The sequence below is a fragment of the Anguilla rostrata genome, chromosome 5 (assembly GCF_018555375.3).
Source record: "Anguilla rostrata isolate EN2019 chromosome 5, ASM1855537v3, whole genome shotgun sequence".
NCBI lineage: Eukaryota > Metazoa > Chordata > Actinopteri > Anguilliformes > Anguillidae > Anguilla > Anguilla rostrata.
In genome coordinates, this window is record NC_057937.1 from 2,371,685 (window position 1) to 2,396,454 (window position 24,770).

A 24,770-nucleotide genomic window follows, 5' to 3' on the forward strand; every position below is an offset into this window, starting at 1 on the left:
CGTATCAGTCGTATGACATAACATAACTAATTATTACATAAGCGCTTCAATAACATTTTTTTTTAAAAAACGACCAAGTTGAATTCTTGAGAATTGGTGACTGATCCTGCATCTACAATATTTTCCATGCAAACTGTGTAAAATCATAAACCTTAGACAAAACAGTAATATCAACTAGCCATATCGTTTTCCATCCAATACCATACAAGATCTAAAAATACATTTTAGCACATTCAGTCAAAAGCTTTCAGTGAAATTACTAAAGTAGTTCATATTAAATCAGATCCAAATTTATTCAATTTCATAGCTCCAGTTAAATACATTTCAAACTACTTTTACAATCATATTTCAGTGGAATAAAAAGTCAGAGATGCATACAGGAGTTGTCTGAATGGGTGTGCTGACCCTTTTTAAGCCTCATGATAATAAGCTCCTCCAGCCGAACCCAGGAGAACAGAATACTGCAGCCAGCATTTAAATACAAGCCGATCGGCAAATACATTCATTGTATAAAAATACTAAGGCCAACAGCAGTATTCTTCCACACTGTGAGGTCCAGAGATGTCATTAAAAAAAACTTTGTAAACTTGCAGTTACATTCAGGCAACACTTTTCCTTCAATTAAAAGTTTCATTCTTTCAACCGCTGTTCATTTGTCTCGATTGTTTTGGCAGTTTGGAAGCTTTCCAGCTCCTTTCCAACGCATTTGCTCCCTTCATATTCCGAATGGAACTCCACTCCCTTGTAGAAAAAGCAGTCTTGGGCTTGGCTGAGCTGAGGGGGGCTCCACTAGGCCCGGAAAGGCTCTTTCCTGGTGCCCAGTCCCTCTACCAGGAGGTGAAAAAGGGCCTCTTGCAGTGGAATGTCTGGGTGAAGGCGTTGCCCAGCTGCACCACCCGACCCTGGCCACCGCCGCTGCTTCGCTCGACCACCACGCGGGGCATCTGCACCAGCTGGATCGGGCTCTTACCGTCCTTCAACGCTTGGGTGAGGTTCAGAATCTACGAGGAGAATGATTCACTTGTTTAACTTTCTGAGGAGCAGTTTTTTTTTGGAATTTTTTCTCTCCAAAATTCTAAGCCAGTGTTCTAGAACTCCAGTGCTTTTAAGCACCAGCAGTGACTGTGACATCAGCAGGAGAATGCTCAGGTAATAACATTCTAATCACATATTCGTGATCTCACAGCCTAAAGGGTTAAAAAGCGAAAAGCATGAATTTGCCACATAATCTTCTTCTGTGCTTCAAGCCTTAAGGTAGAGGACCGTAGACTACTGGGAATGTACTGAACCAGATTTCTGCTCTCTTCTGTTTCTCCCAGGGTTATTATTTAAAATATGAGATTTTCTATCAGATGAACTGACATTCAACAGCGATAATTACCGGAGAATAGAGAACAGGAAATGACTCACAGTCTACTGACGTTCAGCAGCTGGAACCAGCTATATATAAACGCGAGAGCGGTCAGCATCATTCAGGAGACGGCTATGCGAACAAGCTCCTGCAATCTGCAACAGTGACCTCAATCCTGCTCTGACATTTCAGCATGTGGAGGGAGGAAAGAGAAATAAAAAAGGAATGAACCTCACCTGTCCTCTCATTACGGACATCTGTTTTTCAAATGTAGCTCTGTCAAATCCTTTATCGGTCTGCGAGACAAACAGAGAAATACACTACATGACCAAAAGTATCTGGACACCCCTTGGTCTGGGGCTGTTGTTCATGGTTTGGGCTTGGCCCCGTAGTTCCAGTGAAGGCAAATCTTAACGGCATACATCACTTTCTAGATGATTCTGTGCTTCCCCAACAGTTTGGAGAAGGCCGCTTTCCTGTTTCAGCATGACAATGACATCGGGCACGCAGCGAGGTCGATATAGAAATGGTTGTCGATATCCGTGTGGGAGAACTTGGCCTGCACAGAGCCATCCAACCTCAACCCCATCCAATACATTTGGGATCAATTGGAAAGCCAACTGCAAGCCAGGCCTAATCGCCCAATCAGTGCCCGACCTCACTAATGCTCTTCTGGTTGAATGGAAGCAAATGCCTACAGCAATGCTCCAACATCTAGCATAAAGCCTTCCCAGAAGAGTGGAGGATGTTAGAGCAGCAAAGGGTGGACCAACTCCCTATTGATGCCCATAATATTGGATGAGATGTTGGACGTCAGGTGTCCACATACTTTTGGCCTCGTAGCGCATTTAGGTTGACTGCGAGACAAATGATACATCAACAGCGTTGTAGAGCATGAACTGAAACCCAAACACTGTTCAGGCTTGTGTGACGGCCTTGTTTGAGCAGCCCACAGTAAACACAACACGCTGCAATATTAATGACACTAAACCACAGTAAGGTCTAGGTGTGGATGAATGCTTACTGAGCCATATGTAGCCTGTCATCAGACGGCAAGAGAGAAGAACTCATTTCCCCATAGGCCTTTTCTCCTCTACTTCACCCCAGTTTGGAAACCACAATTATATATACACATCAGCACATTCCTGAACTGCTAATCAATGCAGGGGAGTGCAGACAAGTACATACTCTTCTGAGCCAAAATGTCAGTCGCTGCTAATGACACTGCGGTAGGAAAATCAGGCTTGCACAGACATGAGTTGGAGGAAGACCCTTCACGAGCAGATTGACAGAAAGACCTGCGGGCACCGTCATCTTTCTTAACCCATCACCGTCCGTCTCTTAAACTCTCCCTGGGTGATGCTTGAGCTAACTGAACCCCCCCTGGAAGGCTGGGGGCTGCAGCTGGCACTGGCACAACCTGGACTAATTACCAGACCCTGGGGCCCATCCACATACTGAAACAGTGCCTTAACAGATACCAGACCATGGGGCCCATCCACACACTGGGACAGGGCCTTAACAGATACCAGACCGTGTGACCCATCCACACACTGAAACAGTGCCTTAACAGGATGAGCCACCCACAACCCTCACTTCCTGCCGTTAAACGAGCGCGAAAGGGGAGCCGGCCGTCTCCGTTGCTAAGAGACGAGCGGCGCGGCAGGAGCAGGAACGCTCTGCGCTAAGACGTGCTAATGAAGCAGCGACCGGCGCTCGTCAACACAGCCGAGAGCTTCGCGCGAATCCTACCGAGGGAGACTGAAGGAGAGGCAGCCTTTTTCCTCCTGAAAAACTGTGTTAATATCACTCCATTATCACACAAGACATAAATAAGCATGTTAGGGTTGGATGAACATCCTTAACTGAAAACTTTTGCTTGCTCTGTATTTTAAGTGTAAGATTTTTACACTGGAATACAAACTTTAGGTTAAAACTGATTTCACATTATGGTTCATGTCCTTTGGACAATTTTTCCAAGAAGAATGAAAAATTCTTAAGGGGGGGGCATCGCACCCCCGTTACCCGGGCAACGCAGAGTTGGTGCTGAGCGTGTGGAAGGCTGCGTTTCAGGGGCGGGGCACTGACCTTGAACATTTCATACAGGTCCTCGCAGAGGTCCTGCACGAAGTTCATGTCGGAGATTCGGGACAGGACCAGCTCCCGGGTCTCCAGGGAGAAGGGCACCTTGGCCTGGGGCAGCCACGCCCAGTGAAAGGGGTCTGAGGGGGAGGGACACGCCCAAAAAACATTTCAGCCAATCAGACAAGAGAAGTAGTAGTCAACATTTAAGCAAACACACTGAATCTCTGTTTTTATTTTATTTTATTTAAATTCTCTATATCAATTCAGATAACAAATTTGGTCATCATCTTCATCAAGTTCACCTTGACTGCTATCTCAGAAGGCTTTCACTAAACACACACGGTACGTTCACATGAAATGTAGCATGTTAATGTTCTTTCAGTGGACTTCAGGATAGCACACGAGGATAGGAAATCCTTTTTTTTACTGTTCATCTGGATTAAATTAATATTTCAGTCAGGACAGCACACATGTCCCAGGCACATTAAGGGGAACAGAATGATGTGACATATGGTCCTTTTGATCTTACTGCCATCACACTAAGCATGGTCCTGATTATGACTTGTATCAAGGAAATGTCGTTATTGCTTACATCCTACCATCATGACTGATGATCTTAATGAAGGCCTGCACCATCCATTCTAGAGCCATTATAAGGCGTGTATGAATGAGAGGTACCAGGAGGTACAAATTGATGCAATGCTGAACTTCAAAGTTTTCAGTGCCTTTGCCTTCAAATACACGTTCACAGTAAAAAATTTATTTTTTTTTCCAGGATGAAGGAGAAGGGATAATGAGCTTACATGCTCTCCACTCGTCGGGGTGTTTGAAGGGGAAAGCCAGCCCGTTGTCTATCGCTGCGATTTTAATGGCAGGGTCTTTTTTCGCCGTCCACTCGGTGTCCTAGAGGAGAGGGAACGCTGGAGTCAGTCCTTCGGCTTGTGCGTTTCACAGTTCGCCCCCGTTAAACCAGACGGCGCGCTGAGCGTTGCGCTCGAGCCCTTTGCGCGCGAGGGCAGCGCGGGAGAGCCTCAGACCCCAGCGCCACGCTCCAGGGCGCTTAACGGGAATCTGAGAAAGCGCTCGAACACAGACCAGTAATGTAGTGCACTGCACGTTAGTGAACGATGCCTTTGTTCAAATCTGCAAAGGGATAAATTTGGCTCTCTCTCTCCCTCCCTCTCTTCCTCTCTCCCTCTCTCTCTTCCTCCCTCCCTCCCCCTCCCTCCCTCTTCCCAATTATCAGCTCTGCTCTCCGTAGTAAGACGGAACTGAAAGGTGACAGTCGCTCCAGTCTGCAATCACGCCTCGTTCATTTTGCAGACCCGACTCTCCGGAGCGACCGACGGAAACGGAACGCACGGCTGCCTCTCACGCAGGACAGCAGGAGGGCAGCCAGCCGCAGGGGAAACAGTGAAAGCCGCTCAGAATACCTTTTCAGAAACCTCGCCGCTGCCAGGCTTCTCGTACTTGATCAGCCAGTTGTCATTTCCTCTGTCTAGGCATGAAAGAGAATTTATTTTTAATTTTTTTTTTTTCCACCAGACTATTCAAAGCCACAATAAGCAAAGCAAATCTAAAGACAGCCACAGAGAAAAAAGCCGTGCATTCCATACGCTCTGTACATTTTCTACAAACGCTAAAGGAGGAATCTACAACAACTACTGTAGATGGAAGAGACTTATAAAACACGAGTCGATGTGCACATTAAACAGAGACAAGACGACACCGTTTCAGGGACTCTTTCTAGAAAGCTCGGAGAGCAGACTCAAGGGCACGGCGTCTGTACCCGTGTTCCTGATGACGTAATCCAGCACCACCAGCCTCTCGAACTGGAACTGCAGCTGCTTCCTCATGTTCTCCGGCAGCGAGTCGGCCTCGAACTTCCGCAGCCAGAAGTCGGCCTCCCGGTAGCCCTCCACGAAGAGCTGGAAGGAGCCCACCTGCGCAAAGGACACGTACACACAGTCACTCCGAGCCAACAGCAGTTACTGACACCTGCTTACATTCTTAACTCAATATAGTTTGTTCCTTTCATAATTCTTGCTTTCGTTTGCATTTCACAAGCATAGGCCACACACACACACACCAACACACACCCACACACACCCACACACACCCACACTCACACACAGATTCAAGGGTAAATGGAAACGGTCTACTTCAGTACTTCAGGAAACAGTATTACGGGAATTAATCTCTGGAAAGAGATGAGACGGCTGAGGACAGTGAAACGAGGCGACAGAGCGACAGACTGCAGGATAACGAACGCCGTCCCGCTACCTTAGGAGGCAGCCCGACCCTGTGGAACCTCCGGCCCACTTTGGGAACTTTCTCTAGGGCGTACTTCTTCCCCCGGGACTTCGCGCGGTCGATCGCACTGTAGTGAAACGTTTCGCTGACGAGAAACACCACCTACCAGTGAGAAAAATATAAATAAATAAAACCATCCAATTAAAAAATAATAACTTGCTTACAAATCCAGGGGTAATTATGAAGGGGGATATTTTTCACCAGCAACAGCCAAAGCCAGTGAGGATTTCAGCACAACAAAATGAAATTCACTCTCACATTTGAGTCATTTCCCTCGTCAGCCCCGTGCAGACGGACACCATTCCCCTGTGCAGCAGGGGGCGGGACACACGTACCTTGGTTTTGGGCACAACCTCCAACCCCAGTTTTTGGTCAACGAGGGAGGCGGCGGCCTCCGAGAGGTAGCCCTGGTTGGGTACGAGGCAGCCCCTCCCGAAGCAGCAGGGACAGCACACTTTGTGGAAGTACTTGGTCCATTTTGGGTTCAGGTTTCCGTAGGGCTCCTCAGATTTTGGTTTAAACACCCCGATTATTTTCTGAAACACAAAAAGGCAACAAAACGAAAGGTGGATTTCTTTCGCTCAGAAAGATATGAGGCAGATGACAGATCAGGATTCCAGAAAGCGACGCCATCGCAGGAACGCAAAATGGCCGGGGGCATTAGGCGCCGTGGATGTGCGCCGCTGAACTCATTCGGTCTGGAAGACAGGCGGTGACTTTTTCAGGGGAGCAGGTGTTCCTGCAGGAAAACCATCACAGTTCGGCGCCGTGCTCCGCGTCAAGAGAAAATAATTCGATTTTTCATCCAATTCGATCCTTGTCACGGGAGAAAATAAAAATACAAAAGGAGCTAAAAAAATTAATAAATACATTTCTGAAGGGCTGAGTTAAAAGAAGGCAGGGTACGACATTTGTGTGACAACCGACCAAATTTTCTTAGGACGGACAGATTTTTGAATTTAGGCAAATGTGGTGCATGCATGCATGGCTCTGGGGGAAAAGGACAGAGCGTGCTCACTGTGACGTAAATGTGTGCTCGGGCTGGCAATGGGCTGCACTGTCAGTCTCTCCGGATAATAGTGACACACAAGGTGTGAAAGCACCATCCACCCCTTGTGCGCCTGCTGGAAATGAGCTATCGCCATGGAAACTCAAATGGGGGCCTTGGGTTTTTTTCATTACATTACATTACATTACAGGCATTTGGCAGACGCTCTTATCCAGAGCGACGTAAAACAAAGTGTATAACCATAACTAGGAACAAGTATGACGAAACCCCTAGAGAGAAGTACCGGTCCAAGTGCAGGGAACAACCGCATAGTTCAACTTGGACCCTGAAGGTTAAACTGATTAACACTAACAACAACAACAACTTTTCCCCTCCCAGGCAATTAACTGAACAATTAGAGCCACCGATTGGCCAGACTGTCTTCACACCTGACTCCCAGGTAAAGGGAGGTCGGAAAACCAGCAGTTCTCGGCCCTCAATGGATTCAGGATGTGAAAAACGGGGAACTATAGCAAATACCTATCAAGTAGCAAAAACATACTAAAAAATATTATCAAGATATCGCAACACTTTCGCTTTTTGTAGGCAAACACTGCATGTTGCTGCCAGATGTTGCAGTAGGCAACCAATACAAAAATTCCATTTTGTTAAGACGAAGCCAGTCCAGCCCCTCACCCCTTTGGGATCCTTCACAAAGTAGCTGCCACTGGACCCCTGAGAGATCCTCTCGGGGAAAATGCCGTTTTCGATGGCCTGCTCGGCTCTCTGGACGATCTCGGCGAATTCAGGGTCTTCGGGGAAGTGGTTAACCTCGCCCGTTCCTCCACCTGTCACCAGGGACACAAAAAAGGGTTGAAATGCAGAAAAAAAGCAGGAAACCTTACCCACTAGATTTACAACACTCTTAACTGCCGAAGAAACCTTTAAAGGATTCTTTATATTTTCAAACTTCATTTTCAGATTTACAAACTAAAAAAACAAACAAACAAAAAAGCACACCTGCTCCAATGTTGTTTACTGCTGCTCAACAGATAATAGATTTGGTCGATCTGATCGTTGCATTCTCTACGTCAGTAAATTCGGACGACCACGTCCATATGACAACAATGAGAGTTATTTGTCTCACTAGTATCATATGCTGGAGACAGCTACAGAGATAGACTGGAATCAAAGGTACAGCTCCCTCAATCCCCAGGCTGGCACGATCATTATATAACTGACTACACCGATTTGATTTTTACTTCCTTTTGAAAAGGAATAGCTGAAAAAGAAGCACAGACTTCCGGTGCAATCTGATACCCGACTCGGATTGTGTGAACTTTCTACAGCCGTGATACTCAATCCTGTAGGCCTCAGGCTAGTCCATTAGCTAGATGGACATTAAAGATTCATACCCATTCCATGGACGATTTGCAACACAGCCATTTTCGAGTAGGCCTAGCTAGCAACATTATAAAAGTATAATGAGGTCAATGCAACCGTGATTTCTTTTCCCGTTTAAAAATATTGCTGCCGGATTCACAGAGGCCAAACAAATCACGGAAGTTGGAAATGGAAATGGAATCGGGGTATGTCTGGAAAAAGTTGAAGAGTAGCAGCCATGCAACCATATTCTTTTGAGTTAGCTACATTTCAGTGTAGCGCCGCAAACCACGGCATAACGGTCAACAGCAAGCCTGAAGTGCTAGGCCTACACCTCAGCTGTTGCTAAGCACAGCCAGGCGTAGCTGTGTTAGTGCGACCGCAAACAGGCTCAGCTTCAAAACCGGATCGATGCAGCACCTCTTTTATTTACTTTTCCTGTGAGAAGGCAGAAGCTGTCGACACTGAAGTACCTGTTGGCTACTCTCCAAATAATTTGAAATGAAAGCGCTGTTTCCTCCTCCATACCCGCATGCAAAAGCAAGACCAACCAGGCCCCTCATTCCCAACAACTCGCCCTTCACATTTATATATCTCATCATCGTACTGGAAGGATTAAACGCAAATGATCTTTTATTAAACAATAAAACTTACAGGTTTAACTGACACAACTAAAGGATCCTTTTTACTACCGATGTGTTTGGCTACCCGCCCATCACCAAGGTGAACATTAAATTAAGGTTAAATCAAAGCATAGCTTCTGCATGGGAAATGGTCCAAACCATGCTTTTATAATCCTGCCATTTGAAAGCTATAAACCCCACTGTAATGGCTCCAACGCAGGGGTTTATTGATTTATCACAGGGCTAAATGCAGCAGGGCAGCCTGCATGCTTAAAGAAAACCTTTTCCCACAATATTGTTTCAAGGCTTGGTGTCCTTCACTGATGTAGCCTAGCTGGGTGTGTACAGGTATAACTAACCTACTTTAGGAAAAAATAAATAAAAACAGTACTTCCACATAATCAAGTTAACCTGCATTTGTACTGAACAGCATGCATCTCTATGGTGTTTAGCAGAAATGTTTCTTTGTTTTCAGCACGTTACAAAATATATATATTTTTTAATTCATACAATACTTTCAAACGTACATACGCTCAGTTTGATGAAGTCTATCAATTGTTCAGAGAATAGATGCTTGTGTGTGTACTTAAGACACTGCATTTTGTTGCAGTTTGACACTTATTTACAGTATATTCTGGAGATGCATCTAATTTATCCAGTAATCTAGCCACTGTAGCCCTTTAAACTGTGCTGAATATTAGCATCTGCCAACTGCTTCTACTATCATGATAAACACATTAAAAAGCTATGAAACATGTTAAATCAAAGGCATGCAGCCTGATGGTCTTTTATACTACCTTCTAAAAAAGGCAGTTAAAAATAGAACAGTACTATCCAGTCTGGTTCTTTTTGCCATGGAAAGGGGTCATCTGATTCGTGAGCTACCCGTGTGACCTACATTAAACCAGCTGGGTCTTTTCATCCTTTTGAAAGGTGCTTTGTTTGATCTGAAAACTCACCAGACCGGCCCCATCATTGCCTTTCTTTATGATAGGGGATTAGGCAGGCCCAAATTGGGATACATGTTGTTCTGACAACTGCTTCTCTCTGATAAACCTCTTTGTAAACCCTGTTTGACCACCTGCAGTCATACCTGTAGAGGTGACTTTGGATTCTAGCAATCCCCAAAGCAAGCTGGATTGATCCTTCCTCGGGTTCTACTGTGTGCGCTTCATTTTGAAGTTATCTCGCATGATAACTACATTAATTCTGATTACGAACTACATTCAACTGATTCTAAATGTCAATTAAACGACTCTGAGATTTTGCAGAGAGCCGTCAAATACGGCGTCAAATACGGCATGTTGGTGCACGGTAAGGGCAAATACAATTCTCCAGGCAGGCCTTCGAAGACTCGGGATGGGAGATAACAAATAAAAAGAATATCATATGATGTCAAAGCTGTGGCCATCTGTTTCTAGCACACCTTCCACTACATTAGCAACCCAAACCATTTAGTAAGCCAACCAGAAAAAAATGAATCCGTTTCCACACAAGGATTCCATTCCTCAAAAGGAAAAGAGTGCAGTTGCTATGGTGATTTTTATAATGTAGTTCATCCTGATTGCGTTTATTTCTATCACACATGGTTCACTTAATTAGCAGACACCAGCTAACACGTCGCTCCACATCAACTCAGTCTTTAAGCAGGGAGCTTAACAATGATTCATTTTCTCCACTTCTAATAGTCTACTGGCTTCATCAATAACCTTGGCTAGAAGAGGAAATTTTTAGAAAACCTTAGTCGGCAAATCAATAAGCGAGCAGCCACACAAGCCACTTGGGACAGGGCAAAGAACACTGTGATGGACCGAACACAACACTGAACTGATAACTAGCTTAGCATTCAGTCTACCAACAACTGATAACTGGGGTACAGCAGCTCGCTAGCTGGATATAATGATTAACACTGAACTAGCCCGTTTATCTTATGTTGGACAGATAACACCAGACATGGACATATGCACTCAGTAACAAGACATGTCGAAACGCGATGGCTTAAGTTCACAATGCGATGTACCTAGAGTTAGCTTCTTTATGATAGTTAATGATAGTTAGCCTGCCCACGGTTATTATGCTTATGTGGGTGTTAAAGCACATACTTCACAGCTGTTGACAGCTAGTTAAATGAGCTCATTCGAGACAATGAACTAGCTAGCCTAGTTAGATAGCTACAAAGTCCTCGGTGGCATATAGCTACACCTGGCTGATATTGTGTGGGGTGGAAATGATCAGCACAGCCAATGTCAGAAACGAACGAGCTAACTGATGGCTAGCTCAACTAGCTAGGGACTCACCAAAAGCTTCCCAGCTTTGCTCACCTGGGGAAGCGAAGCTTTCTTTATCCGAGGATGAGCTGAGTCTGTTCCGTCTTGTGCGCTTTTCTTTGCTTCCTCTGGGGGACACGTTGCCGGTTGGACCAGGTAATAAGAGCTCTTCCTCCCCGAAACCCTCCGCTTCCAGTTCAGTGAGGACGCTTTCACTGGACCCCGAAACCCGAACCGCGCATCCCGGATTCAGTTTCAATGTCTGAACAGCCACTGTCCTGTCAAAAATCCCAGACGGAAACTCCTTCGGGGGAAAGTTGGGTTTCTCTTCTGAGCCTACGGTACCGGCCACCGAAGCGTTCTCCTCGGGATCGCATTCTGCCATCATATCGGCTGACGATTTGGTTTCCTCGGCTTGCTGATGTTTGCTTCTGGGTGGTTCACGTCGCCATTATTTACAAACGTACAAGCTGTTTTCGTTTTGTTCTCCGATTCCTGGCCAGCTTGATCATGCGAGCTAGCTAAACCCCTCTCACTCTCTCTTCGCATTTCATCCACATCACCCGTCCTACACTAGCTTCCTCCTCTTACTGAGCCTGCGTGCTCCTGTCATCTTATTCTAACCTACCTGGCAGGAGTTTAAAGATACAGCAGCACATTCGTCAGTGCGTCCGCCTTTTCTTTATTTACATCCGTATACGGGTGGACCAAGTCGGACCAGTTCCACAAACCAATATGTAAATACATTAATTTATACGCACAGGAACTGGTCAAAATATATTTAGGTTTTTAGATGACCGCCGATCAAGATGTGTCATTTTTTGGTTCTAAGGGGACACATGTAAATGACACATGGGCTACTTGGCTAGTAATCGTAACTACTCTATGTTCTCTAAAATCTATTGCAATCAGTAAAGAATCAGGTTAACCAACTAAATAAAAAATATCTCACTTGTGGTATTAAGCGGCTGTATTGCATATTTTAGTAGGCCTAATGATATAATTCACAGTATAAATTAATTTACCATCCAAGAATGAAAGTAGATAAGTAACTAAATGAACAAACAAGCTAGCAGCAACTCACTTGCCTCCACCCTACCCCGACCCAATCCCAATTCAAATAGGCCACACAGTAATCAAAACAGGAGATGGTTAATGAAGTAGGCCATTTAAAATGACTTAAAACCACCCCTGCACTAGCTCAAGAATTCAAATAATGCATTCATTAAATAGCTTCTACACTGCAATCTTTTAAGATTACATAAAAAAAACCAACTGAACAAGGAATATGCAAATTAACAAACACGAGATGCAACAAATCTTTTGATAATGAAATATTTTATTAAAGAAAATAGTGACATAAAATGTTTATTTTTCAAAAAACATACAATTTACAAAACTTCGAGAGAAATGAAATGCAGCAATAATAATCAATTAAAGAACACTTACAATAGTACTAAAATGATAAACTATTTACATTAACATGATATAAAAGAGTAACCAATTTCATTCATATCTGTGAATGCATACAACAGCAGCCGTTTAAACTATCTCCATTTTGTTTCTTTTAAATATAAATATTTGTGTGCACAAATCACAACATTAACTTGAATTTTTCAATCCACGTTTTTGTCTCTTGTATGTGGAGTTTGGAAGGAATGACGCCTGGTTTGAAGAAGACTTGGAACACATTTAAAATGAGAAGGAGCGCTGATGTCCTGACTTGGGTACAGGGTACAGGATACAGGGCACCCATATCTCCCCCTCCTGCTCATTAGGTTGGGAAAATTGTGAGTTTCAAGATCAGGACCTCTCTTGTCTACATATAGCTCCCGTACCCATGGAAACCTCCAAATGTGTAGTGCCCAGGGAGCAAACAGAACATATCTCTGAAAAGAGAACATTTAACTGTTTTGCTCTGCTGGTCAAACTTTTCATGAATGTCTAAAATCAATATCTTAACTATCATGGAACTTAGACTTTTGCCAGTGTACTTTTAATTCCAGCATTTAAAGTAATACTTTTTCAATGGCTGAGGAAAAAGTAAGGTGTTAGCATAGCGCGATTTGGCTCCTGGCTGACGGCCCTTTTCCCAAAGCCAGTTAATTTAAGCGCAGCAGACCCTTAAAACCAAAAGAAAGTGTAAAGCACCATGGAGTATAATGAACCAATAGCAACTCGCTCGAGCCGAGCCTTTGAGGTGACCCTAATACATGAGTAAACCTTTTTAGAGCAGCACACACACAAACGCACATGCACACACACACACACACACACTAACACAAACGCACACACACACACACACACACACACACAAATCCCTGTGGCATTTAGATGTAGGACAGTTTGGCAGCACTGAGATACTGTTACAGGACTGTATGCAGTAATATTCCAGAACGCACCCCCCCTCCCCCCCCGGTTCCCCAGTCCTAAGTATATCCTGAATGTTTGGCCCTGGTTGATGGGCCCTCCTGTGAGGTTGAGTTAGACGTTGGCAGGTGTGCACCTGGTTTCCCAGGAACCCGTCAGGTGGGTCATTCAGGCCTCTCTCCAGTGCGGGCGGCTAGATCTTCCAGAAGATCTTCTTCCTGTACAGCATGTAGGCGATGAGCACCCATACGGACGTGGCCACCAGGTTTTGGGCCAGATGCTCGCCGTGTGATTGGCTGTTGATCATTCTCCACCTGAAGGGGAAGTACTCTTCGAAAACCTCATGGCCGACGTAGACCAGGATGGAATTCATTCCTGAAATGCAGAGAACGAGGATCATAATACCTTTTATAAAGCTGCCATTTTCTCACATAAAAGAACGTATTCAAAGGTTCGCTGTTTATATATTATACAGCTGCCTCTCAGAAACCCTTTTCCAAGGTGATTTTCATAGCCTTTCACCTGTTCAGGTTACATATTCTACACAAGGGCACAATAGCAGCCCCACAAGGGATTTGAATATCCAGCATTGAATTTCCCTAAACCACAGCTGCCACACACACACTGCTTGTTTTCTTACAGTCTGGATATCGCTGGAAAACACTGGGAGATGCCCCTACGACAGCACGATCCCCACTCACCAGGGTAGAAGAATGGAGCGCCAGACCACCACCTCTTCACGTCCACCGCGTAGTAGATGAGGCAGAGGGCCACGAAGGCGAAGCAGCTGAGGGTGGTGACGTAGGACAGGGACCTGCAGCCCAGCACACACAGACCGGAGGAGCTCAGCCAGGCGCTCGGAACAACGAGCCCCGTCTCAGACTCGCTCAAAACGAGGAGCGAATACAAAATGGCCGCCAAATATTTTTCTAATTTGGCAGTTTGAAAAATGGTCATCGGGGGGGAAGAGATTTATTGGATGAGCCGTAAACACGCCGCATTAATGTCCCTTATGTGACCAATTTACATGAACTGTACATAATCCAAATAAATACCTGAGTTTTAACTTTCTGAAAGAAAAAGAGTGCGCTGTCTGATCCACACTCACATGCATTAACCACATTAACCATTATGTCAAGATGAACAAGTCACATGAAGCCATCACAAGAATGAGAAGTCTCAAGCTTCTCAAACTTCAAACCACAAATGAATCTGGTTAAAATCCCCTAATTTCTCTCCTAATCCTGCTGATTGTCACAGTTTTAAAACCAGAGGTTTCTGCATGAATGAACCATTTTGAAGAAACCAACTTTGCCAATGTGACAATGGTGGAGAAAAACAGGGATTATCAGCTCTCAATTCCCATAATGCCGTACAGTAATTAACAAGATATATTATATATTTTATATTTTTATATTACAAGGTTTACTATACCATAAGTTCTTATTGATGGGGATGAATCCTTGGTCTTTCGAGCACCTGGTCAGAATGGCAGATATGATTCCCTGTGTTGAGAAAATAGCCAACAGAATCCATAAGGATGTACACTAGGATACCTTATTATGTAATATATTGTCTCGTCATGCTGGTTCCACCAACGTAAATCTATGTACAATTATGACAAAGATCCTGTGTTCTTCTTATAGTAATGGCTTATCAGGTCATGACAGAATCAGGTCAACCAAGAATTATGGATTTTCTATACAACCAAATGTGACTTACCAATGCAAAACCCCACATGAGAAACCTGGTCATGATTGTTGAGTGAAGGTCCTTATAGTGCAAAATAATCTTTCCAGCCTGTAGGCATATTGTGAAAACAAACATACAGGGTTAAATCACCCCCTTATCTGCCAGCCATTGCAGATAGGAGACACACTCAATGTATCTGAGGATTCTGGGGCAAAAATACACGATACAGACAGACAGAGTGTACTTCACATTACATAAGTGTCCTTTAGTCTGTATTAGAGCCCACAGGCATTGTGTGTGTGTGTGCACGTGAGAGAAAGAGAGAGAGTGCGCGTGAGAAAGAGAGAGAGAGAGAGAGAGCAAAGGTAAACAGAATATAAATGGATAAATTACAGCTGGAAAGAAATGATTTATTTGTGTAGCACTGTGTGTGCAGAGCCGGTTCTAGGCATAGGTGACATGGGTGATCGCCTTGGGCCCCATTCGTCTGGATCGTGCCAGCACGCCCCCACCCAAACCCCCCCCCCCCACCCCCAGCCCAGCCCAGCGATTCCCTGCAGAACTGACCTGTAGCCCTAAGAACGCCATGATGACAGAGCTGATGCTTCCGAGCACCCCCTCTGGGTCATACGGCACTCTGGACTGGTAGAGGACCTAAAACAGAAAGCAGACGCTAACGTCATATTTGATCACTGAGGAGGAGCGTCTAATGCAACCAGGCAGATTCCCAACAAATATTTAAGGAGAGGGAGCTCAAATAGAGACACAGCCTGCAGACAGATGCAGGTTTAGAGGACTTGGCCAGTGACACGATAATCTCATTTTCCAGTCGTTTCCCCGTAAACATCCAATGGCTTATTTCTCGGTACCCTTTTCAGATGCTAATTCATTAACCCGCTGAAGTGCAGGATTTTTGAGCCTGTTTTGTCCTCTCCAGAATTCTACGTCAGTGTTCTAGAACACCAATGCATTCGGGTAACCAGCAGTGATTGTGACATCAGCATTAGAATGTTCAGTTAGGAACAGTCTAATCACATAATTGTGACCTCACACCTTGAAGGGTATTGACTGAGGGGAAATTATTCTGCCATTATAATCATGAAAACAACCATCCTAAAAGTAATGAGCCACTTCCATGCGTCCCACTTTTCCACCGTGGCACTGTGGCGGTGAGACCACCCCCGCCGTTTACCTACCCTCGACGACGGGTTCTGATAGATATGGCTCGACCCCAGGAGCCAGCGGTCGATGAAGCCGGCAGCTCCGCCGGTGCAATTCGGGTACTGTCCAAAGTCTCCTATCCCTCCCGGACCCAAATATCCACTACAGGGAGGGGGGGGGAAGAGAGTGAGAAAGGGAATGAGTTATCATGTGACGTCAAGTACATGTCCTTCTTCAGGAAAATGGTTTTGCTTCAGTTTCAGCATTGGTCTACATAGCAAACGGCACCAATCGCTGATGATTTTGTGAGTAAACTGATGGCGAATTCAACATATATTTTAACAAACAAATCCTCCAGCCAGCAGGTGGCGCGGTCTGTAAGGTGAGACACACTTACGTCGGGCAGCCCGGGACCGGAAGCGCGAAGGTCAGACATAGCCACAATGTTTCCATGACAATAACGCAGATCCAGGCAGGCCAGTACAACAGGAAGTCCCGCCCCGAGTACCACCATGCATCCTGGGGGAAAAAAAGACACAAACGACCCTGTGGATCACGCTGGCACTTTCTGTTTGGATGCCAGGCTGGAATATCTTAACCGTATTCAGAACCTTTCGAATGGACTAGAATATGCAATATCAGTGTAAATTAAGAGGTGCGACTTTTAAAAGTTTGGAGTTTGAAGTTTTGAATTACGGTGGTGGTGTGGTTTAACGGTTTGGAAACTGGGCTGGCAACCTAAAGGTTCAGGTTGAATCCCCAGATAGGACACTGCTGTTGTACCCTTGACCAAGGTGCTTAACCTGACTTGCTTCGGTAAATATCCAACTGTATAAATGGATTTAAAACTGAGAAAGATGTGCAAGTCGCTCAGTCTAAGAGCGTCTGCTAAATGCCTTTAATATCACGTAATGTAACGTAAGACTGAATTTAGCCCAATGGCACCGATTAAGGCAACGTAGCTGTGCGTCCTGTGTGTCTGTTACACCATAGCACATTTAATGGGCCTGTGTGAGAGGGGCTCACCGTGGGGATGTTGTCCAGTCTGGTCTTGGCCACCAAAAGGTCCAGAGATGCCACACACAGGTAGGTGAAGCCCAGGCGCTGCAGAACCCCAGGAATCCGCAGAGAGTCCCAGGACACTGTGCCACACACACACAAACGTACACACACACGCACGCGCACACACACACACACACACACACACACACACCCCACACACACACCACGCATGCACACACACACACACAACACACAACGACACGCACACACACACACACACACCACACACACACACACACACACACACGCACACACACACCACACACACACACCACACACACACACACACACACACACACACACACACACACACACACACACACACACAGTCAGTGGAGCAGGGTTTAGCACAGCACATCAGAAGCAGCCATGTTATAACGGACCCCATTTACTGGGACACCGGGCGCCAGGCTGGCCTGTATGGAGCATGTGCGGGGGTACGCTGGAGCGGGACGGGGGCGCACTCACAGGGTCCCTGGCAGTAGTTGGGGTTGATGACGAGCACTCCGATGAGGAAGAGCTGCAGGCTCCTCCAGAGGACCTTCCCGAAGAGCCGTCTGCGTGAGGACCCCCGGTGGAGGGCTCCACTCACCGACAGGGAGATGGAGGTGCCCATGATGAAGACGAACCTGCGGGACAGAGCGGGATGGAGCGGTTCAGTGTGGGACGATGTGGGACGGCGTGGTTTAGGGACAGGGGCGAGCTGTGCCACTCAGCTCACTGCCCTTCTGCACGCCATTACATGCTGAGCTTTCACATGAGACCCCCCCCCCCCTTCAGAATTAATCTTTAAAACTTAAATCCAGTCTACTTCAGCAGTCTCTCTTCAGCCGTTTGACCAAAAGCATGGCTGAAAATGTTTTTTACGTGCTTGAAATGTACTGACTTGGCCATTCAAACCAGATACAGCCAGGGAAAGTTAAACCAGGGGCACAGCCATTGTGTAAAAGAGTGGGCTCTGAATTGTATGCAAGTTGTTGCCCAAGTTTAGCTGGTTTTTGTATCATTTCCATTGACGGTACCTTTATGTGCGAGAAACAGGTTTTTCAACTCACCAGGGAAAGACCAAATCGGCCACCGTGAGCCCTTTGAAAGGAAACACATGAACAGGCAGGCGTCATATGAAAGCGCTGATCTGGATCAGCCGTTACATACAGTGCGTTATAGAGCACATTTCACCGAGACAGATTCGGGTTTACCGTTCCAGCTTTCATGTCTGAAGAACCAGTACCTCCCGCCACCGTAGTTCACAAACACCATGATCACCAGCGAGAGGCTGTTGGGAAGAGTTAGAGTACTTCAGTAAAGCTCACACAACAAGGGGAAAATCTCACACAACAAGGGGTAAATCTCACAACAAGGGGAAAATCTCACACAACAAGGGGAAAATCTCACACAACAAGGGGAAAATCTCACAACAAGGGGAAAAATTTCACACAACAAGGGCTAAATCTGACACCTAATTGGGGGCTTCAGGTCCTTTCAAAGTCCACAAAACATAACTATAAAAAACAGCCTCAACAGCCATGAAAATGATTCATTTCTAAGGGAAACATGTATATACAACATGAACAGCTTTTCAGCTGCAGTGAAACGGCAACCACAATCTGCTGGTCTAAAAGGATGTGTATCTGGAAAAAAGCCCTTGCTATGTGCTGTTAACAAGAAGAAAAGACTACAGTGGGCCTAGCACCATTAGCACTGGACCAAAAAGGTAGGGCAAAGGCAGAAGCACATACTTTTATACCAGCAGATCATAGTTGCTGTTTCACTGTAGTCAGGGGAACTGGATTCTCCCCAGCTGCATTGAGTCCTTCCTGTAGTTGTGGTGCAATTTTACAACGGTTTCTTTTGCTACACACCACAAGATATTTGTCTACTGCCTTTTGATCTTTCTGGTCTTCTCCTGTTAACATTACGGCAGGGCAATGGTATCAGGCTAGCTGTGGTTTAAAAAAAAAAAAAAAAACCTAAAGTAGATAAGATTTCCGTCAATTTAACTACCCCTTCACCTCCCTCCTATCCTCCATTTCTAAAATGATATTGGATAGACTTCCAATAATTTGTTTGGTTGTAATTAAAGCCAAAGGGGGCTATTTTGAGGAAAGTAGTATCTAAGATTATTTTTAAGTAAAACATAAAAAATAAATTTTTGTCATTGTAGGTAGAAACTAAAAAAATGTTTTATACTTTTGTTTTTTAAATTGAATAAATGCACATATATTAACTGAATTTTTCTTTACCAAAGGTTTTTCTAAAAACCAAAGGTGGCCTTATACTTTTGACCTGTACTGTAAGTCTGTAAACTCATCCGAATGCTGTTTTGGTTTTCTGTCATGCAAAATCTCTCTCTTTCTCCAAGCTCATTTGTTAAGAATTTACATTTTTTTCCAAGTATCCATTTCTTTCAGGTGAATCCTTTTCAGGTTGCTCACCTGCCGCCTAGTGGACCTGTATGAACTGCCTAGACCAGGGGTGCCCAACTGCGGACCTGGAGGCCCGGTCAGAGAACTGGCTGTTGCTCCAACCAACTGCCTTCGTTTTAGTTTTCTGACAGCTCTATGACCTACGCTTGTACTCGAGCACAGCAAAACCTCAGGATACACTTGCAGTCTGTGGCTGTATCTTGTGCTTATACATCAGATTGATATGATTGAGCTATAAATAAGAGCAGACCTGGGCACAAAATATTGAAAACAATTCGGCATTGTTGTGCACCTGGGCATTGTTGTGGCCTAAACAAACTACTCATAACTATATTTTACAGTGCCTTAGTACATCTACACTGAGATGAGGTCACTGATCAAGGGTCAGCAGGCAGGTGTGCACTGACTCACATACTGCCCTTTACTGTAAGCAGGGAGTGGCTTAGCTGGGGGCGGGGATGAAGAAGGCGGGCCGGAACACGCACCCACGGAAGGTGTCCAATGAGCGCAGCCTGCTGCTGGTGGCGGTCGGCGGTATTGGCGAATCAGACGAGGACTCCAAAGTTCTGTTGGGAGAGCCCAGCTCCTAACACAACATTGAGAAGAGTCAAGCCGTGAGAAGGACTGCAGCACCATGACAACAACACCGACAAAACAAAAGAGGAGGACTGCGGAGACTTCATGAGCAAGGAATTACCCAGAAATATACGCCCAATATGCACTATATAAATATTTACACAATGCTGCCGAACAGGTCTTTATAACAAAGGCACACCAGATAAATATCAGCCTGCCTCAGATGGATTTTCGATTTACCTTACGTAAACAAAGAGATAAGGCAAAGGATAACAGCAAAGCACGTGTTTGCTCAACTCCTCAGATCTCTCTGTCACGTCCCGATCGCTCCTGTACTGCAGCCTCTGTTACGCTAATGTTCATTCTCTGTTCCTTACACCTGTGTGTCCTTAGAGGCCAGGGAATGATAAAAGTGAAGGCAGGACCACGTTTACGTACCGAGTTTATGAGTCTCTCCGTTTCCACGGTGTTTCCCAGTCGAAACAGGAGATTCCTTACGACATTGAGCCTGGAGGACGGCAAATAAATCAATACATTTATCGGGAAAGATTCTCCACCCCTTTCAAGATTCCCCAGTCGTGCAGTTTCACTGGGAACTTGGCCTTAACTTTGCTTGCAAATGAATGCAAGTTTCCACCAAGCCCCACACTATACACACTTCAGAAATCAGCTAAATGAACTCGCCAAAATTGTGTTCAAGCTCACATAAAAGCTCTAAATCTTTCTGTTGAGTAGCAGAATACTGTCTTTTGCACACCAAGTTCAGAACCAACCTTTAATTTTACTGCGGTTAATTCTGGGATGAACAACAGACCGTACCTCATCACGGCGCTTCCGATGGCCACCAAAATAGATAATCCAGCATATACCAGGAATGCAACCAGGATGGCTAAGGACAGAACGAAACATAGATCTTCATTTAATCAGACCCTACTCAGGAAATTCAGTCCTTAACTCCGAGTGCCACGTCTGGGCAACCACAACTTTTTTTTGTGGTTCAGGAATTTTCACCGATTTCATTGTCAGCTGAACCCGTGTGTTGAAAATGATAATTTAACAATTTTCTCCAAAAAAAATACAAAGGCTATACTCTGAAGAAACGGTTATCCTAGTGTTATCACTGACCAGAGGGACAGAAAAAGACGGTGGAAGGACACAGGCCGTGTTTTTAAACTCACGCAGGTAGCTGTTGACAGGTTCCCTGTCTGTCACCATGGAGCAGTTGACCACGGAGTCGTTCAGGTCCCTCACCCACAGGGAGTAGTTACCATGCTCTCCAAAGTGGAAGTGGATTCTGGGTAAAAAAAAAAATTTAACAATCAAGATGTTACACTACATTGAAGTGCATATAAGTGCAATCTGCCAAATGCCTGTAATGTAATGTAATGTAATGTAATTAAATTCCACACAAGCAGAAAGATACAATTGAGAACACAGCTCATTGAAGCTGAAACATTAATTAAATTTTCAAAAGTATTACTCACTGGTGTGATTAATTATTTAATTAATACAGAATGATGAAGATGTATAAAGCATTACTTTGAATTTTCCCCCAAAATTTATTTACATTCTCTCGGAAAATGACCATACGCCATCCATTCAACAAGTAACCAGCCCATCTCCACTGCAGTTCATGAAGGACCTTTCCCTGATGTTACCACCAAAAACGCATATCTAACTGGAGCCGGTCACAAATGCGACTTGTGTGGGAGAAGCCTTAAAGTACTTGAAAACGAACACCAGGGAATATGTTAGTGCCAAAAACACTACAGGACAGTGTGCAATGAGAGGGCCAATATAAAAACATTCACATCCAAACCAAATATTGACGTATCCAGGCGGTTTTGTGTTCACACCCGCCACGCTGGCTCACCTGCACAGCTCGTGGTTCACCTGGGAGCCGTTGACCTGCAGGGTCAGGGGATGCTGCGTTCCCACGGTGACGTCTGTGGAGTTGGTCAGCCCAGGCTCCTGGGCTGCTGGTACCACGCCCAGGGGCTGGAACAGGCACTGTGGCACAGAGACAGAGTCCTCTCCTTAATATCAGATCACTTCCTCTGCCCGTGTACCCAACTTTGCCCCACATACAAAGGGGTGTAAAGGTTCACCAGCAACGTGGTTCAGAAGGTAACTGGGACACAGGGTTACAGTGCGCCTCAAAAAGGTTTACGTGAATAAAATGAAAATGAAAGTAAAAAGGTACATTACAAGGAAGCAGTTTGTACCTTGACACCATTTTTGAATAACAAAATAAAATAAAATGAAACAATACTATCATTATTTTTTACCATTTGTTACCAGTCTTGATCTCATACCTGATAGTCATATACCCTTCTGCAATCCAGGTTAAAGGGATATAAAGTTGTAAAATGCATGAAAGTACGATAGCCTTCTCCATCTTCCCATGACGATGACTCTTACCTGATAGCAATGATCAGACAACCAGGACACAACTATCCCACTTTGCAGCTCATTGTTGATGGTCAGGGCTGCCTCGTCCATTTTGAGTAGCGTAGACTTCCGGTGAGGGTGAGAGACTAAAACACACACACACACAGTTCTATTAAACTTACTGCAAACTTGACAAGTACTTCTTCAGTGTTCCTGGTCCCCTTTCAAAAGGCATGACACAAGGTGGTCTCTCTCTCTTATCCGGACGTTCCAGAACCCTGTGTTCTCCCAGCAATATCAGTCACAATATTGGCCCCATCACACAGGTGACTCGATTTCGTTGTCATTGTTTACCTGTTTTTTTTCCCTCCCTACGTTGTTTTGTTCGGACAGCAAGATTATGGTTTCAGCTTCTGTACTTCTGTGTGAGCTGCGGTAGGAACTTCCAGTCAGCTGCCTCCCGCTGCCACTGACTGAACCACAATAGCAGCACTGTGGCATGTGAGCCGGTGACGGACCGTGCACCAGCACATAAATGTCACATGCCTTAATCCTGCTGCCAAAGACGGTCAAGTCTCATTTCCTTTCCGCGTTATTACAAAACCCTCATTAGGACTAGGAGGGAAGTTCAAATTGTGCAACCCCCCGCCGCAGACATGGCCCACGCCTGGAAAAGTCATCCCTGGCATTTTTAAACGTCACGAATCAGAAATTGCATTACGACGTGCCCTTGGCTTATTAAACGCTGGAATTAATAGCATGCAAAGGTACGTTTCAACACGATGTGCTCATTATGTTTTCCATCACTGGGTGTCACTGAACCCAAACTGACGTGTAAATCTGATATAAAGCCAGTTATGGTAATCGCATGGCAGGATGACATGTCTATCACAGATTGTGAATCGCAATGTATATTCCAACAGTGCGTTTCAATCGCGGGCGCTAAACTGACTAATTTACCTATAAACCCTTATGTCGATGCAATGCCGTAAAACACCAACCAACGATTAAACACCGGTACTGTGACTGTGGTATCTAGAGTCGTTAGCCTTTCACTCTTTTAAAAAAATAAATCTGATTTAACGTGAGCGCTAGGTCTCGAAATTCCATGGTCCTTTCTTGCTCGCTAAAGTTAGCCAGCTCGCTTGCCATTACTGAATGGATTTTCTCGCTTGATATCGCAATAACGTCAACATTACTTACGAGGGAGGTGCGCTGCGAGTGGTGCCACGGAGACAGCCAAAAGCAACACAATCACTGCAGGGAAAATCATAGTTTGGCTATCTGGCTTAGTCGTTTGCACAGATTTTTCCTTGTCGTTTCCTACACCTTTTCCTTTTTGTTTTTTATTTAGTTTTTGTGTCCTCATGACGAATACTTCCGACCCCTCCTTTCAGTTTTTGACATGGAAGGAGAGAGAGGAGGGACAAAGTACAATCTGACACACAAGTTTAAATCACGATAGCATGGGCAGCCAAAGCAAGAAACGACAGGGCATTGACTTTGGTATTCAACGTTCGAGCACTGAATCAGGGCTTGGCGCAAACAGGGCTTCTACATCAAACTAACTCGACATATGATGTATTTTCTAAGTAATATACCCAGGGAAGGATTGTCCAATATCTTAAATGCATAGCTATAATTATTGGAGCATTTCGCTTGCATTTGTATTTAACTTCAGCTAACAGTAGTTAAAATAGGTGTTGCGGGGTTTATTATTTACAACATATACTTTAAAATACAACCTTACTGAGCAGAATTAGTGCGATTATGCCATTAAAAAGCTGTAGCAAATATTTACACATTCAAACAAACAATAAGGTATATAGCTTGGCCATAGCGTGCTGGAATTTTGAGGAAAACCCTTACATGCCACAACGATCTGATGCTACCAGTTGAATTTACCGTAGCGTTGTCGGTATTTCGTAATGATACTACATAACTACTAATAACACGTGCGAAAATCGATCGGTATTAATAACAGACAAATGTGCCAATCATGTGACTGTAACTTCCGGTTACCCACTGGTTTCATGGGTAACAATATTTCTCTACAGCTACCGCTATTTCGCGCAGTTTGGC

The 24,770-nt window shown here is 44.8% G+C and overlaps 2 protein-coding genes across 7 annotated transcripts; both read right to left on the reverse strand.

Annotated features, from left to right (window-relative positions):
* Positions 1-268: 268 nt before the first annotated feature.
* pi4k2b (phosphatidylinositol 4-kinase type 2 beta) lies at positions 269-11,844 on the reverse strand. Of its 4 annotated transcripts, none has more exons than XM_064334572.1 (10): positions 11,041-11,844; positions 7,434-7,585; positions 6,085-6,285; positions 5,720-5,851; positions 5,226-5,379; positions 4,870-4,934; positions 4,240-4,339; positions 3,440-3,573; positions 1,588-1,647; positions 269-1,001 (listed from the first exon to the last, which is right to left on the reverse strand). In XM_064334572.1, exons 1-10 carry the CDS (start codon positions 11,396-11,398, stop codon positions 828-830), a joined length of 1,530 nt encoding a protein of 509 aa, XP_064190642.1. In that variant the 5' UTR covers positions 11,399-11,844; the 3' UTR covers positions 269-827. The 4 variants fall into 4 exon arrangements, with proteins under 4 accessions (XP_064190642.1, XP_064190643.1, XP_064190644.1 ...); XM_064334573.1 differs by having other exon boundaries at positions 11,065-11,779; XM_064334574.1 differs by lacking the exon at positions 11,041-11,844 and adding an exon at positions 8,554-8,698.
* A 487-nt stretch (positions 11,845-12,331) lies between these two features.
* On the reverse strand, positions 12,332-24,696 carry hgsnat (heparan-alpha-glucosaminide N-acetyltransferase). 3 transcript variants are annotated; one of them, XM_064334569.1, is made up of 18 exons: positions 24,558-24,696; positions 22,719-22,834; positions 22,171-22,307; positions 21,476-21,591; positions 21,117-21,186; positions 20,736-20,805; positions 20,207-20,307; positions 18,495-18,571; positions 18,351-18,381; positions 17,764-17,924; positions 17,260-17,375; positions 16,631-16,752; positions 16,269-16,395; positions 15,640-15,726; positions 15,103-15,180; positions 14,815-14,885; positions 14,082-14,194; positions 12,332-13,755 (listed from the first exon to the last, which is right to left on the reverse strand). In XM_064334569.1, exons 2-18 carry the CDS (start codon positions 22,797-22,799, stop codon positions 13,574-13,576), a joined length of 1,740 nt encoding a protein of 579 aa, XP_064190639.1. In that variant the 5' UTR covers positions 22,800-22,834; positions 24,558-24,696; the 3' UTR covers positions 12,332-13,573. The 3 variants fall into 3 exon arrangements, with proteins under 3 accessions (XP_064190639.1, XP_064190638.1, XP_064190640.1); XM_064334568.1 differs by lacking the exon at positions 24,558-24,696 and adding an exon at positions 23,892-24,495; XM_064334570.1 differs by lacking the exon at positions 24,558-24,696 and adding an exon at positions 23,043-23,820.
* Between the last annotated feature and the right edge of the window lie 74 nt (positions 24,697-24,770).

Excerpts from the sequence above, each read along its gene's own strand:
- hgsnat (XM_064334568.1), bottom strand. The coding sequence starts at position 24,057 with ATGAGGACACAAAAACTAAATAAAAAACAAAAAGGAAAAGGTGTAGGA. Across the intron at positions 20,308-20,735 it reads CGGAGAGACTCATAAACTCG|GAGCTGGGCTCTCCCAACAG; the intron begins GTACGTAAACGT and ends ATGTTGTGTTAG. Across the intron at positions 15,727-16,268 it reads ATCAGAACCCGTCGTCGAGG|GTCCTCTACCAGTCCAGAGT; the intron begins GTAGGTAAACGG and ends TTTCTGTTTTAG.
- pi4k2b (XM_064334572.1), bottom strand. The coding sequence starts at position 11,398 with ATGATGGCAGAATGCGATCCCGAGGAGAACGCTTCGGTGGCCGGTACC. Across the intron at positions 7,586-11,040 it reads GCAAAGCTGGGAAGCTTTTG|GTGGAGGAACGGGCGAGGTT; the intron begins GTGAGTCCCTAG and ends CCCTGGTGACAG. Across the intron at positions 4,935-5,225 it reads TTACGTCATCAGGAACACGG|ACAGAGGAAATGACAACTGG; the intron begins GTACAGACGCCG and ends TTTCATGCCTAG.